The 16,212-nt window shown below is 42.6% G+C and overlaps 2 protein-coding genes across 26 annotated transcripts in view; one reads left to right on the top strand and one right to left on the bottom strand.

Annotated features, from left to right (window-relative positions):
* The window catches only part of PRR14L (proline rich 14 like), a 58,736-nt gene extending 56,297 nt beyond the window's left edge, over positions 1-2,439 (bottom strand). For 6 of the 11 annotated variants that reach the window (XR_006195571.1, XR_006195572.1, XM_042911685.1 and 3 more), the window contains exon 1: positions 502-2,313. The gene's annotated coding sequence lies outside the window, so the exon portion shown is untranslated. The other 5 variants (XM_042911678.1, XM_042911679.1, XM_042911680.1 and 2 more) reach the window with 5 other exon arrangements.
* A 3,741-nt stretch (positions 2,440-6,180) lies between these two features.
* The window catches only part of DEPDC5 (DEP domain containing 5, GATOR1 subcomplex subunit), a 147,026-nt gene continuing 136,994 nt past the window's right edge, over positions 6,181-16,212 (top strand). For 7 of the 15 annotated variants that reach the window (XR_006195092.1, XR_006195091.1, XM_042909811.1 and 4 more), the window contains exons 1-7: positions 6,291-6,395; positions 7,100-7,223; positions 9,741-9,828; positions 10,218-10,264; positions 12,167-12,252; positions 13,149-13,232; positions 14,236-14,285. Coding sequence is in view for 11 of the 15 variants with exons in the window: in XM_042909811.1 (XP_042765745.1) it covers positions 7,166-7,223; positions 9,741-9,828; positions 10,218-10,264; positions 12,167-12,252; positions 13,149-13,232; positions 14,236-14,285 (413 nt within the window). In the remaining 4 variants the exon portion in view is untranslated. Of the gene's footprint in view, positions 6,227-6,283; positions 6,396-7,099; positions 7,224-9,739; positions 9,829-10,112; positions 10,265-12,166; positions 12,253-13,148; positions 13,233-14,235; positions 14,286-16,212 lie in introns of those variants that run through there. The other 8 variants (XM_042909813.1, XM_042909814.1, XM_042909812.1 and 5 more) reach the window with 6 other exon arrangements.

The following is a 16,212-nucleotide window of genomic DNA, read 5'->3' as shown; positions in this document are numbered from 1 at the left end:
CAGATACCAACAATGGTGGTAGAGTTCTGACTAAGCCCCACTGCACGTACTCAGGGCATAAGAGGTAATTTAAAACACTTTACACACACAAAAAGATGGAACACTTTTTCTTCTTTAGTGGCAGCGGTAGTGTTAATTCCTATCCCACCAAACAACAAAAACATGAAAAAAAAGAAAACAAACTACCAGTGAAAGATTAACCCCGCGGCTCTCAATCTCGTTAGAATACATTTCATAACACTAAAAACCTGACAAAGTGGCCCTTCCACTTTAGTAGTTCAAACACTCCCTAATACAAAAGTTCTGGGAGCACAAAGTTTACAGCAATAAGTGAAACGTACAAAAAAGAAACAAAGAAAACAACAGAACAGAAAACCATGTACCCAATAATCCCGAGTCTGAAGGTCTCCCCTCCCTTTAATTCCAATGTAAAAGGGCTGCTCAAAATGAAGAACAGTAACACTGGGCGCTGCCACACTCGTGTCAAGGGACAATACTCACAATATCGATCAGTCCCTCAGAAGTTCACAACACTCCTTTCACCTTGAGAAAGGGGCTTTCTTTTCCAAGATTCGGACACTGTAGCCAATGCCTCCATGAGGGCATTCGGAGAAGGGGCCTCTTCTTGAGGGACAGAGAAAGAAGAATCTTTTAACGAGATCTCTAGACAAACAGAAAGTGGGGTAGGGAAGTCTATATACTAAACAGGGCCCAGCTCTACAACATGGAGTGTGCAGGAAATCTCAAAAGCATCAAGCACTGTTTCCTTTTTCCTTCCTTTATTAGCATGCACAAAAAGGATCCCTCTGTCTCCACATGGGGAGTGAAACAGCGAAAATGCTCCTGATTTCTGACAAAGACTTTCTGCATAAAAAAATTTCATTTCTTTTTCAAAGGAAGAGGAGAAGGAAACCATCTGTGCCATTCTAAATACACTGCAGGAAAGAGTCCTCCTCTCAAAGGTAGAGAGTCTTATTTTTCTTGGGAGAGCAAGAGAAAAGAAGTTGGACGTTCCCTCTTTGAGGAGGGGGAGGTGTGCATATAGCAGGAAGCTTTTTAATCACTACAGCAGGTAGGGGGAGTGGGAGAAGACATCGCTAACCAGTCAGGAAGAAGTGATAGCTTCTGTGGACAAAGGGAAGGCTGGCTTTTGGTATCAATTCTCTCTCCCTCTTTCAGTACAGACCTGTTTCCAAAAAGTCTTTTCTCCTGATTATTCTGAGACCCTCTTTGTTAATTTGGGGAGCATGGAAGGATTTAAAGGGAGAAGTGCCTCTTTCTCCACCCCAGGGTGGGGAAAAGTCTCCTTTCCAGTGAGAAAGGATGAGTTAACACCTGTGATGTGGGGGTGGGAACGGGAGGAGGCATGCATGGAAAAATCTGGGTCTCTATAAAAGATACTAGTTTTCTTTAGTAGGAGTAAATAGCAACAATTTACCAAAAGCTTACTATGTACTAAGCGCTTATACAAATTCTCCCTTAGCCCTCAAGACAATGCTTTACAAAGAGGACCCAAATTAGAGATAGGCTAACTGAGACTCCGAAAGGTTAAGCAATTAGCCAAGGTCACAAGGATGGGAAGTGGGAGACAGACTAACAACTACCACATTCCAGACGCCATGCTCTTAACTGTGCAAGGGAAAGCTCATTGCACACCAAGAGACTTCAGGGAAGAGTCTTGTGGACATTACTGGGGGAGGGGAGAAAGACTGATTTCTAATACCATAAATAAACTCAGGGTCTTCATCTTTATATCTAGGGGTAGAGGTGAAAAATAAAAGAAGGAAGGTAAGTCTCTCTTTTACAGGAAAGGAAGACCCCCCTCCCTCCTAACACTTTTAGGCAACTTGAGTCTCCCTCTTCACCTGGGGAGCGCTGACCAAATCGAGGGAAAGGTCTTGTTCGGGGTTACGTACTACCCCTCCTTATTAAAATAAGTTTAGAATCGCCCTCTCGCACCCCAGGAGCGGGTCTCGCGCCGCTGACAAACGCACAGGAGCTGGGGAAGAGCGTACGCCCACGACAAGGGGCGTCGCCCTCCTCGAGAAGTTGGGGGTCCCCCGCCGCATCGAGGTTGAAGAGGAGTATCTCTCCCCCGTCGGAGCCATGACTCGGAGAAGCCGTTTCCCCCTCGCGACGCGGGCCTGGTCTCCTCCCTCTCCCCGGGTCGTTCCGCCGCCCGCAGAGCAGCCTCCGTTCCCTCCGGCGCCCCAAGAGGGAGGGGGGGCCCGGGCTCCCCCTCAGCCTGCAACACCCGGCGGAGGGTCCCCTCAGGGTGGTGTGGGGCGGGGCGGCTACGCCCGAAGCCTTCCCGCCCCCGGCCTCTTACCCTGAGGCCTGCTCCGCGGCCCGCGCTCGCCCCGCCAGCCCGGCCTTTGCAGCTGCAGCCCAGTCGCCGCCAAAGCTACCTGAGCCTACCGAGCCGAGAGAGCCCGGGGCCGCTCCAGCCACCGCCGCCTCTTCGTCTCTATGGTCTTCTTCCTCCTCGCCCCCCCACCCCGCACTTCCTCATCCGGGGCCCGAGCCAGCCATGCGGGCTCACTCAAGTCCCGCCCACGCGCGGCGCGCGCGCAATCCTAGGGGCGGCTCTTCCCGCGTCAGGCCTCCAGCCAGGGCCCGGCCACAGCAGCCCTCTGCCCCGCCCCTACGGCCGCGATTCTTAAAGGGGAAACACACCTTTTGCCAGGCTCCTACGGAGCCCCAGAGCCCATTGTCTCCACTGCTACTGGCCCTCCCCAATCCAGTATTTTCCTGGCCTGAATGGCTGCAATTCTAGGAGCCTATCTTTGGAAGCCCAGGAGATCCTTTTATAACTTGAATAAGTATTTTAGGTCATGTCACTCCCCTGCTCCTTTGAATCACACTGATCAGTAAATCTAAATGGCACCTCTGCCTCCAGTCCTGTATGGCATCTTGTTTTAACTTCTTCAAGGCTTTATTTAACATTGGATGAAATTGCCACGTTGCATTCATTTATTGACTAATTCATCATCTGTCTCTTCCCAGGCTTGTTCATCATTCTGTGGTCAGCACCTAGCACCGTGTCTGGCACAAGCAGACATCCGACAGACATTTGAAGGAAGGAAAAGAAGATTTATTAAAAAGGGAATTAAGGAGGTTCAGAGAATTGGGGTGCCTGGGTGGCTCAGTCAGTTAAACGTCTCTTGATTTCAGCTCAGGTCAGGATCTCCTGGTTTGTGAGGTCAAGTTTTGCACCCCCTTCAGGCCTCTCTCTGCCCTGAGAGCAAGAAGCCTGTCTGGGATTCTCTTCCTTTCTCTCACCTCCACTGCTAACGTACACGCACATGCCCTCTCTCAAAAATAAATAAACTTAAAAAAAAAAAAAAAAAAAAAGGAAGTTTCAGAGAATGGAGTCAACTTGTTCCATTTCACACAGCCTTGTGTTAAACAGAAATATGTTGCTTTTTGGGCTTTATTAACTGGGCAGACTAGAGAGCTAGAGGTTTGGATGTTTGAGAGAGATTTTAATTCTCTCTTCTTTGATCAGGGTATCTTTTGAGCTAGTTAACATTTTTGCCAAAATAGTGGTTTTCCCACCTTTGGTTAGGGCTGGAGATATGTAAACCCAAATGCCAACCCTATTGTTTTATAGCCTGTGAATCCAGATATCATCCCATACACGTGTACAATTAACACAGGCTACTACAGATGATTTAATTAGACATTGTCTCTAAAACATTTCTAAATTTACAGTATCTACATCCTCCAGTACTTTCTCAGGCAACTACCGGCCTATAGAAGCGGATCTGAGAAACCCAGTATTACTAGTTTGTCTTTTTGCCTCAGCCTCTAACATGACTGCACAGCACCATTTTTGATCTTGTCTTTATTTTAAAATGTGATATTTTGTTAATAGTGGATTTTTGTATTATTTTAAAAATTATAATAAATATTATTTATTTTGTTCCCTTGAGGGTTTTTTTTTTTTTTTTTTTGACACTTCCTTAACATTTTGTGCCCTAAGGGAAGTGTCTCACTAGCCTTACCCACCTTATCCTACTCCTAACCCTGCTCCTAGCTCTGTATTAGGCACGGAGAGGTTCAAAGGAAGCATCATACATATTATGCAACCCCTTAATAGTCGAGGAGAACCAATTTCGTAATGAATTCCATGCTTTTGGTTAGTCAATAATACTCTACATTTGGGGTGCCTGGATGGCTTAGTTGGTTAGGCATCTGACTTTAACTCAGGTGGTGATCTCTCTGAGCCCTGCGTTGGGCTCTGTGCTGACAGTTCAGAGTCTGGAGCTTGCTTGGGATTCCATGTGTCCCCCCCCCCCCCCCCCCCATTAGTGCTTGGTCTGTCTCTCTCCTCCCCAAGAAAAACAAACAAAAAATACATTAAAAAATATAATACTCTAGGGGCACCTGGGTGTCTCAGTCAGTTGCATGTCTGACTTCAACTCAGGTCATGATCTCACAGTTTGTGAGTTCGAACCCTGCATCCGGCTCTGTGCTGACAGCTCAGAGCCTGGAGCCTGCTTCGGATTGTGTCTCCCTCTCTCTCTGTCCCTCCCCAACTCACACTCTGTCTCTCTCTCCTTCAAAAATAAATAAAAGCATTAAAAAATACATATATATATATAATGTTCTACATTTATACATAGCATTTTAAATTCTTTTAATTTCAATGACCTAATGTAACACGTTCCTCATTTCATTTGACCCTCAAACACCTTGTGAACAAGGATATACATGTACTTTTTATTCCCATCTGACAAGGCAGAAAACTGAGAAAAGAGAAGGATCTGGTGCAGTCACACTGCCAAAAACAGGCTATTGTGCAGCTGGTTGTAACATAGTGATCTTAGAACCAAGGATCCCCTGGACTAGATCCCCAGTACAGGAGCTAACTGCTCCAGCCTCCCCTAACCTTGACCAGACTTTGACAATTTTTAAAAAGCTCAAAACCTGTCAAAGATTTTTACTAATTTTTGCCAAGTTAAAAAGTGAAATATTTGCATTTCTAAGATAAAACGCCAGTCATGGACATCTCTCAGAAGACAGAAATCAAATTTCCTTGAAGGCCAGGGAGAGAGAATCCCATTAGTCCCTCTGGGATGGAAGAATTTCCTACCAGCCACTGCTGCAGATAAAAGTCTGGGGAGATCTGAGCGGGTCCCCTGAATTAGCAACATTAAAATGTTATTTATATTTAACATTTTATCCCTGAAAGTCTTTTTGCAACTGTTGCAGTACACTTGATTTCATGTTTTAATATAAAAAATTACAATTATTTTATAGTCCTTCAACTTCTGAACCCTAAAGTAAAATATGGATGTTTAAGGAAACTCTTGTCTTGCCAGAGCCTCTTCTCCCCACTCCTTTGTGGTATGTGACGCTTTTTTCTTTAAACATTCAGAAAATTTCCAAAAGCCGTAAGTCAATTCGATGGAGATGGCAACTTGTCAGGAGCTCTTGGAGAGTTTCAGGCACAGCCGAGGCAGTTCTGATTTTCTCAACAGAAAGATGTCCTGACAGGGGCTTAGACTGAGCTCTGGCGTGTAACAAGGATGCTGGTTAAACGCTCAGCCTTCAGAGCCAAGTTGGACTTGATCGGGTCAGGAGCTTCCTTCCGAGGAGTTTAGTGTCCCCTGTTCACCCGTCTGTGAGAGTATCAGCCACCTAATAGGGACGTGACCATTTCATAAGGGCGTCTGTGAAAGCTATTGTAGCTATTAACAACCAGAGAGGTACAGAATATCGTTTGGGGTTTGGAGGGACTTGAAAAGGGCACCCAAATGAATACTTCCCAGCACTGTCCATCGCATTAAATTGCGAGTGCTCAGCTTTTGCATTTTACAAAAGTTCTCCAGGAAACTATTTTGTGCTATTCACTAGCCCGGTGAGGCCAGGCGAGGGTCCATTAACACCGTTAATGGATCCGGGGAGACTCGCCTGAGTTTGCCCTGTCGAGGGACTGAATCGGAAACGAAGCTCCCGGTACGGATCTATGTGATAATGTCTGGGAATAAAAGGATTTTCTTTCTAAGGCTGGCTGCGGTCGGGTCACCGGGCGGGAAACGCAGGAGGCCGCCGGAGTTAGAGGCCGCACACGACGCCCCGCCCCTGGCGAGAGCCCCGGATGGGGAAGTGGCGCGGACACCGAGATGAGGAGGAGGCCCGGCCAGAGCGGCCCGGGGCAGGTGGGCGGGAAGGGGGCGGGGCCCCGGGGCGGAGCCACCGGAGCTGCGCGGGTTCTCAGGTGAGCGCTCTGTGGCTGGGGCGGGCAGGCAGGCTCCTCGAGGTCCGGCACGGAAGCCGCAAGGGCTGTGGGGCCGTAGGCGGGGCGTCCCGAGGAGACGCAGGGGACCTCGGGAGGGTTGGGGCCTCGGAGTCCCGGCCTGAAGGGGGAAGGGGCTCCGGAGCTGCGGGTGAGTGGGGCTACTCGCCGGGCCCGGGTTTGTGGAGCCTGAGGGAGGGGGCCGTGACCCAGGTTCGAGTCCACTTCCCACTCCCCAGCCCGCTGTGTGATCTTAGACAAGTCTCCATCCCTCTGAGCTGCAGTGACCGCTGCTGTGAAATGAGGGTTGGGGAGGAGGAACCGCCGAGAGTGTGTACAGATGGACGTTCGGAGAACGAACTCCTGCCTTCCTCCTGTTTATACTCTCCTTGCCCAGGAGATTGATCGCGGAACGTGGACGGTGGGAGTGTCTCAGTGTCTGAGTGACCTTGGGCAAGTCCCTTGCTCTGGCCCTCACTTTCCTCATCTACAAAATGAATGCGCTAAACCTCTTTCAAGATCTCTTTAATATTTGGGTGTTATTGTTTTAGATAGAGACAAGGTAGTGAGTGCCCAATTCACTACAAGGTTTCCCTTCAGTGTGTGATAGAATATATTCTTGGAAGTTAGAATCCACCCTGGCCTGAATTCCCCTTTGTTCCCAGATTTTGTGGTTGTTTTCTGTTTTTTGTTTTTTTTGTTTTTGGTCCTCCAACCCTCCTCGTAATTGGAGGAGTGATTTCATCCAAGAGTTGGTGCTGCCACTCATCTGAACAGTACTGGTATATTCACTGGCCTAAAACCAAAGAGCAGTTGCAAGGAAAAATCTGACATCCCAGCCTTTTTGTGTTTCAGTGGCAGGGAGGCAAGATGACTTCTCTCCCCCAAGCTTGGAACAGCTGAAGGAAACAACAGTACAAGATGAGAACAACAAAGGTCTACAAACTCGTCATCCACAAGAAGGGCTTTGGGGGCAGTGGTCAGTATTGATCCGTTTTGGGGGGTTGCGTAAGTTGGCTGAGGTTCTAGTGTGTCCAGTGCTTCAAAAATGACACACTGACTCGTGACAATAGAGGCTGGAAGTGACTTAACTGAGCGAAGCAGCAAGTGTAATACAGTAGCAGGGAGGGCAGTAGCATGCGAGAGCACAGGCCCCTTCTAAAAGCACTTGTGTTCTGATTTTTAAGGAACGATGTGAATGTTGCCAGTTTACTACCTTCCATTTATTTGTATTTTATATTATGTATTTACTATATATGTTCTATAAAATCCTAGTCTGCACTGGTTTGGCAGATAAGAAAAACTTACATTCATTGAGAGCAGTAGTAAATATACATTAGGTATGATCAAAGCATGAACCTTTGCCTGGTTTCCAGGCATAGTAAGAAGGAGCAGGACACAGCATATTGTTCTGTGCTAAACAAGATTTTTCAGCTCTGCCTCTAACTTTCCCTGTGACCTCAGGCAAGCCCCTAGTTTATCTTACTTACAACCTCAAGCACATTAGAAGTTTCTCTGTTTCTCTTAACACCTTGAGTCTATAAATATGCAGAATAGGATGGCAATTAGTAATACGATTTTTTTCTTTTTGTAAAGAAATAATTTTCCTTTCTGTCCTAACAACCTTATTTGCTTCAGAAATTGGAATTAACAATACGATCAGTCATTTAAAAATTATGTTTTACTGTGTATTTGCTCTTATGTATGTGTAAGTCTCCCAAGGGCAAGGACTACCCAAAAGGGAAAACACTAGTTTCTATATCATAAAGTTTGTGGAGATTGAGTAAGATGATGTATGTAAAGTATTTAGCAGAGTACCATGCTCAGTGCCACTCAGTAAATGTAATCATTATAATTACCAGGACAATATATACCAGGCAGTTGCTATATTTAAAATACAATTTTTGGGGCACCTGAGTGGCTCAGTCGGTTAAGTGTCTGACTCTTGATTTCAGCTCAGGTCATGATCTCATGATCTGTGAGAGCGAGGCTCTGTCGGGTCTGTGCTGACAGCACGGAGCCTGCTTGGGATTTTGTCTGTCCCTCTGTCTCTGTGCTTCCCCAGCTTGTACTCTCTTTGTCTCAAAAATAGATATTTAAAAAAACTACAATTTCTGCTAAAATGCAGACCTTTGTTAATATTAGACTTTGTATTAATGTCTATTAATGATAGATGCTGCCTAAACATTTGTGGAATAGAATTGAATAGACAACAGAAATAACTTGTCAGAGGGAAGGATGCAAGGCTATAGTATGTACAGTGTATATACAATGTATGCAAGTCTACTATGCAATGTATAGTTTACCATAGCTAGGTGCTATACCCAGTCTCCTTCAAGACTATGATTAAAAACACATCCAACAAACTTAGCTGCGTATCTATGCTAAACATAAAGGTTGTGAATATGATAAGGTCCCTTGTCCTTAAGGAGCTTTCAGCTTGATGTGACAGATATGCAAAAAAAAAAAAAAAAAAAAAAAAAAAAGATAAAATGAAACAGTGGAATTTGTGCTCAGTGCTCAGGGAGTTTAATTCAGACTATGGAAGTTAGGGGAAGGCATCACAGAGGATTTGGCATAAAACTTTCAATGGAAGCAATGTACCAAATAAAATTTGGTATTAACCCAGTGCTTTGCCATCCTAGGTTGAATTTTTGTTGGATTTGATTATATTTGAAATTTAGATATACTTATTTGTCATGGATTTTAGCATAATTAAAGACCATATCTTTCTCTCAAAATTAAACCAGAAAAAAAAAATCACTCTGTCTTTATGGTTCTGAGTTTGTTATATAAGAAAGAGTTCTCCCCACTCCCAGTGAGGGTGGGGGAGATAAACATATGAAATTATGTCTTCCTTGTATTTTAAGAGTCTCATCGGACCCTAATGTGAACTGGTATCCAAAGTTTCTCCCTGATCAAGTGCTGCCTCCTAAAATCTAAGGCATTTTATTTGGCTTGTTTTTTTTTCTTTTTCTTTTTAATGACATGAGAGGTGGTAGGCTTTAGGCAGAAGGAACCCTGGACTAGTAGTCAGTCTTGGTTGTGCTGTTATCAGCTGTTTACCCTTAGGCCTGTATCACCTACATCATTTCTTCACTTCTGTTACATCCGAAGCTTTATTATGAGGATCACATTAAGACAGTATTTTTGGAAATTCTTTGAACACTATATAAATGTAAAGGATTGTGCTGTATCTGTGGCACCCAGACGGTTTATTCCCGGTGTATGCCAGGTATGTGATAACTCAAGGGAGTAAGGTGTCCCAGAGGTTTAATTTCCAGAGAGCAAGGACTGCTTTTTCCCTGGGATCGTTGGGGTGGTAGTAGAAAGAACATGATCTCTGAGGACAAAGGTCCCCAAAAGTTGACCCACTCATCTACTCACTAGCTTTGTCCCTGTATGAGGTTATGATGACCCAACCTGAGAACGTATACCATAACTGGTTGCCCACATGAGTCTCTTTTCTAATTGAAATTGCCCAATTATCTTTCAGATGATGAGCTAGTCATGAACCCCAAAGTGTTTCCTCACATCAAGCTTGGAGACATTGTGGAGATTGCTCACCCCAATGATGAATACAGGTAAACCTCTCATTAGGATCAAGGGAACTAATTGGACAGGCTGATGTTTCTGAATATTTTGTTTAAGGGGCTTGATGGGCAAGACAGCTCTTAGCTTTTACATAAAAATGTTCCTGTTCTCTAGGATTTGATAAACCGAGGATCTTTTAAAAAGTAGTCTATTCTTTCGTTTTTAAAGCTGAAATGAGAACTCTGAAAATTGTGTAGCATTTATCTGTTTCCTTGAGTGCAAGTGCATAGTTTCTTTGTTTCTAAGAGAACTTTCTCCCCTTGTTGTGCTGCAGGTTACATTATGTCCAGAGGGATCTATTTGCCTTTTGTTGGGGGGTGAAGAAAGCTGGTTAATTACCGCTTACAGCATCCCATCTCTTTGTTGCTTTTTTCTCCAGCCCTCTGCTTTTGCAGGTCAAATCACTTAAGGAAGATTTACAGAAAGGTAAGAATTCCATCTGTCTTCTCTAAGATTTTTGTACTTAGAGAAACTGTTTCAGAAACTGTAAGAAATGTCTCTTCATAATCTCAGGGAATGTGGGCAGCGTACTTCTTTCCTTATCAAATTGTGTTCCCTTAAAAAAATTGTCAGATATTGAAACTGCCAAGGAATGTCATTTGTCAGCATCTTGAGGGCACTGAAGGAATCATCATCTTTTTTTTTAAGGGTTTATTTATTTAAGTGATCTCAGTACTTAATGTGGGGTTCAAACTCACAATCCCAAGAGCAAGAGTTGCATGTTCTACTGACTGAGCCAGCCAGGCACCCCAAGAAGCCATCTTTCTTGTCAGGGGGAAAGTTAACCTGCATAGGTGAAGCTTTATGCTTAACTCCAAACAAAACAACTGTTGGCAAAGCATGCTTTCCTAAATATTTTTTCACAAGATGTGTGTGAAGTGCCTACTCTGGGTGAGACAGGATAAAGAAACATTGATCATTACCTATCACAAATGCAAGGCACTGTGCTGAGAGCTTTTTGTAATGTCTCTTTCTTTTTGTCTTCCCACACAACTCTTGACTGAGTGAAGAAACTTAATCTCAGCGAGGTGAATTAGCTTGTCTGAAGTCAGTAAGTGGAGGAGGCAGAGCCGCCATTCTACTTTCTCATTCTGGATCTGATCCCCTTACCATGGGGGATCAAAGAACCAAAATGTTAATTGATAGCAAATAAAGTAATTCCTTAAATAGTACTTAAAAGAAAAAAAATTATAATGTATTCTAAAGGATTGTGATGTCCATTACAATACAATATGATGGGGAAATATTTTATAAAATCCAAATCCTAATAGTTTCTTCCTTACCCTCACCATCCCATTTCCTGCCACCTGTTATGTTTTTTATTTACCAGATGTATGGGTTCATTGAAAAGTTTGTTTCTCTCTTATCTACCTTCTCTACTTTAATTCCAAGTGAGAAATGATCTCCTTCCTCTTCTGAACTTTCATAGTTCTTTGAACTTTTTTTTTTTAATGTTTTATTTATTTTTTTTTTTTAATTTTTTTTTTCAACTTTTTTTTTTTTTTTTTTTTTAATTTTTGGGACAGAGAGAGACAGAGCATGAATGGGGGAGGGGCAGAGAGAGAGGGAGACACAGAATCGGAAACAGGCTCCAGGCTCCGAGCCATCAGCCCAGAGCCTGACGCGGGGCTCGAACTCACGGACCGCGAGATCGTGACCTGGCTGAAGTCGGACGCTTAACCGACTGCGCCACCCAGGCGCCCCTGTTTTATTTATTTTTGAGAGAGAGAGAGACAGAGTGTGAGCAGGGGAGGGGCAGAGAGAGAAGGAGACACAGAATCCGAAGCAGGCTCCAGGCTCCGAGTTATCAGCACAGAGCCTGATGTGGGGCTTGAACTCACAAACTGTGAGATCATGACTTGAACCAAGTTGGACACTTAACCAACTGAGCCACCCAGGCGCCTCAGCAGTTCTTTGAACTTTTTGAAGTTGCTTCTTAAATTCGTTATTTTCCTCTGTCTCCATTTCTGTCTTATTTTATTTTATTTTATTTTATTTTATTTTTTATTTTATTTTTTTTGCACAGAACCCGGTGTGGGGCTTGATCCCACGAACCATGAGATCATGACCTGAGCTGAAGTCAGACACTTAACTGGCCCAGGCACCCCTCTGTCTTTCTCGTATTTTAATTGCTAGAGGCTCAGGCTTATTTCACCTGCTTGCTTCACCTAAAAAGCAGAGAATTCAAAACTTTAAGATGCTGGAAGGCAGAGAATATTTCTTGCCCATGTCTAAGGATCATTTGTGTTGCATGTCAAATGAGTATTTATAGATTAGAAACTTGCTTCTTTTGAATATGTTATCTGATCCAGATTTCTTCTGTTTCAGAAACTATTAGCGTGGACCAGACCGTGACTCAAGTGTTCCGTCTAAGACCTTATCAAGATGTTTATGTGAATGTTGTAGACCCTAAGGTACGTTTTGGTTCTGGACTTGAATTCCTTGAAGGAATGATTAATACCATTCCTAAAGGTTAGGTCTCTAAGGTAATAATGAGTTGCTTAAGTATAGTGTTGGACTATTAAATATGTGGTTGTGTATAGGTCATTTAGATTATAGGTATTATGTAGGTTTCATTTAAAGCCCTCACCCGGGGCGCCTGGGTGGCTCAGTTGGTTGAGCGTCCGACTCCGGCTCAGGTCATGATCTCACAGTCCGTGAGTTCGAGCCCCACGTTGGGCTCTGTGCTGACAACTCAGAGCCTGGAGCCTGTTTCAGATTCTGTGTCTCCCTCTCTCTCTGAACCTCCCCCGTTCATGCGCTCTCTCTCTGTCTCAAAAATCAGCAAAGGTTAAAAAAATTAAAAAAAAAAAAGCCCTCACCTTTTTTTTTTTAAAGTTTGTCCTAAAAAGATTCTATATATATTCTGCTTGTGAAGCTAATAGTAAAATTTTCTATTGAAATTATAATTTTTGTATGTGTTCTTTTTTTTTTCTGAAATGAGAAATGATGTTATAATAGGTAAAAATTATTGTGTATAAGATACTATTTACATTCTCTAAAGAAATAAAGCACAGAGCTCAGTGGCCTGTTTATGTGCCAGAGTCAAGACTAAACACAGAATTATTACTTTGGTACTCTTTTCACTTAATCATGATACAGCTGTTGTAGCATCTGTTGTAGACTTACCATCTGTGCTCAAAAGTCTTTCCTGGCAGGATGAAATTCTGTTTGTCAGGTTTCTGTTATTGGATGGTCTTCCAGTAGTTTTTTCTTGCTAAAATGGTTCTTCATGCTTAGTGTGCATTATCTTAAGACTATGAAGTGTGGCAGAGTAATGCAGAAAGATATATTTGATTATCCCTTTTAGGATGTGACCCTTGACCTAGTGGAATTAACCTTTAAGGATCAGTATATTGGCCGAGGGGATATGTGGCGATTAAAGAAAAGTTTGGTAAGATATGATTTAAAAAAAAAAAGTCTCTTACTTTTCCCATTGTATTAATAATCCGTGTTCCTCATAGAGATAGATTTAGTGGAGAGAAGAGTATAAAATCCTTTCCAATTCCAGCATCATAGATAATTATTGTAAATTCTTTGTGTATCTTCTTCCATTCTCTTTTTGTAGTTTTTTTGAGCTTTGATTTGCTTGTTTATAGATTTTTACTTCACATTTTTTTGTTTGGATGGTAAATTATAATATCGTTTTACATTTGAATGGAACTTTAGCTTTCAGATGTTCACATCACCTCCCTGTGGACAGGTATTTATTACCCATATAAATTTATTAACTTATAGATGTGAGAACAGATTGAAAAGGTAAGTGATTACCCAAGCCAAAAAAACCAGTCAGTGGTTGACACCAAGCTAGAACCCAGATTTTGTTGCTTCCAGGTTAGACTGCTTTTTGCCACATCCTGCTCCTGTTTTCTTGGTTTCTTTATTTTGAATTAACATTTTCCACCTAAAATGATCAGTTCATTGCAAGCTGGTACTGAACATTCTTCTTATTAAGCATTTTGAGTATTATGAAGCAACGCATTGTAGGTAGAATTTTCTTTCATACAGTGTATATTTTCAGAAAAAAATGTTTGCTCATTTTTTTATTGGATGGGAGAGAGTTCCATTCTATAAATTGAGAGCTGAAATAAGAAATCAATGTTCTGTAATTAAATGAGTATGTAAATGTAGATATATATGCAAACATGTGTGAAGATAAGTGTATTAGTGAGCCTAGGCGTTTATTCTTACTGTTGTCTATACTTGCCACACTCGTAAGAACCTACTGTTATACCTGCCCCAGCAGGTTTCCCTATGGGGTAAATCTATTACTCCCACATTAATTGAACCTTGGGTTGTTAGAAGAAATTAGAAAGGCAGGAGACTTTCTTTGTGACCTTTTATGGCCTTGATGTATTATTGAATCTCATAGTCTTTCTCTTTCTGTCTTCCCTTAGGTCAGCACATGTGCCTATATCACTCAGAAGGTGGAATTTGCTGGCATCAGGTAGATATTACATCACTCGTGACTTATCAGCTAGTAAACGGAAGTAGGATCTAGTGTAGTAACTGGGCTGCATACAGCATTGGAGGCATGTGGATGTCTGTATGATAAAATACACAATAGCTTAAAATGTTAGATTGTTGTTGCTGAAGCAAACTGAAAAAAATCCCAAAATGCGCTATAGTGGTTTTAAGATGAGTGGAAGTTGCTGAAGCCACGTGGTATTCTGTAATAAAGGAGGTATAGACTCATAATTTTAGAACTAGAAAAAGCCTTAGATGAATGTATTTAATCAAGCTTTCTCATTTTACAGATTAAAAAACATATTTGGAGATACAAAATGACTAGCACAGTAGTTCCTGGTTTGCTGCCTTTTTAACCATATTGCATGACTCTTGATTTATTATAATTATCCCTAAATTTCAGTTTGTGGAGAAGAGCAAAAAAGGGCCTTTTAATTCAAAGAGCACATTGTCCACAGAATAAGGCCTTCAAACAGTGCAAAAAGGTGTATAATGAAAAACAAATCCTTCTTAGAAAAAATGGTCTCTTTCCTGAAATTCATTATGTATAACACAAGCATATTTACATCTGGTTGACTCACTTTTAATGGCACTAGAATTGACCAGTGGGTTCTGGTGATGTAGTCTGGTCCTCCATTATGAAGTTCCCCATCAACTTTTCTCCTAATGGTTTCACTCATTTATGATTGTTGCAAGATGGTGATTTTCTTTTCTTTTTTCTTTTCTTTAATGTTTATTTATTTTTGAGACAGAGAGAGGCAGAGAGCACATGTGCATAAGCAGGAGAGGGGCAGACAGAGGGGAGTACAGAGGATCTCGAGCAGGCTCTGCACTAACAGCAGAGAGCCCGATGCGGGGCTTGAACTCATGAACCAAAAGAGATCATGACGAGCCGAAGTCAGATGCTTAACTGACTGAGCCACCCAGGTGCCTGGGTGATTTTTCTACTTCAGTCATTTCTCCTACCTTTGTTAGCTAGAATCCTTTTTGTAAAGAACTTTTCTTCCTCAACTAGACCTGTTTGATTAATCTGAACTACTGATCCTAAAGGAAAGAAAAGGTAAAGGATTATTTTTTTCCCCCAAATGGGGACGTTTTAAAAGTTGGAGGATCAAGGGGCTCCTGGGTGGCTCAGTCGGTTAAGCGTCCTACTTCAGCTCAGGTCATGTTCTCGTGATTTGTGAGTTCGAGCTCCATGTTGGGCTCTATAGTAACAGCTCAGAGCCTGGAGCCTGCTTCGCGTTCTGTGTCTCCCTCTCTCTTTGCCCCTTCCCCACTTGTGCTCTGCTCTCTCAAAAATAAGTGAAAAATAAAAAAAAAATTTTAAAAATGTTGAAGGGTCAAGATTCCTTGAAAAATCTTAGAAGATTTTAAAGCACAGCCCACGAAGTGACTAAGCCTCGAGCAAAACAAGACATGCAACCTAGATTCACGCTTTCCAGTACAAGCTAGTGTCTCCAAAGTGGTGGGCCAGGAGTCAGGAAAGCTGTAATCTACTCCTGCACTGCTGGTGATTAGCAGGGTGATGTGGGCAGGTCAGGGAGACTCTTGAGTCTACTCTGCAAAATGAAGTGTTTGGTTTAGAATCTTTTTCTGTGAAGGACCAGAGAGTAAAGATTTTGCACTTCAGGCCACATGGGTCTCAGGTCTCTGTCCCAAATTCTTAGTTTTTTGTTTTGTTCAACATTTAAAAATATAAAATCCATTCTTAGCTGTGGGCCATACAGACATAGGAGATGGGCTGAATTTGACCTGCAGGCTATAGTTAGCTGAGCCCTGGTTTAGAAACCCACTCAGATGCCATTCATTCTTACAATTCTTGTTTTTCTGCACAAGTGCCCTTATCCATATGGTACCAGATATAGAAATGAAAACTCCTGACATAACGTCAGGTTTAGACTTTTAAA

Source organism: Panthera leo, chromosome D3 (assembly GCF_018350215.1).
Source record: "Panthera leo isolate Ple1 chromosome D3, P.leo_Ple1_pat1.1, whole genome shotgun sequence".
Classification (NCBI taxonomy): domain Eukaryota; kingdom Metazoa; phylum Chordata; class Mammalia; order Carnivora; family Felidae; genus Panthera; species Panthera leo.
This window is presented reverse-complemented; position numbering and strand designations above follow the sequence as displayed.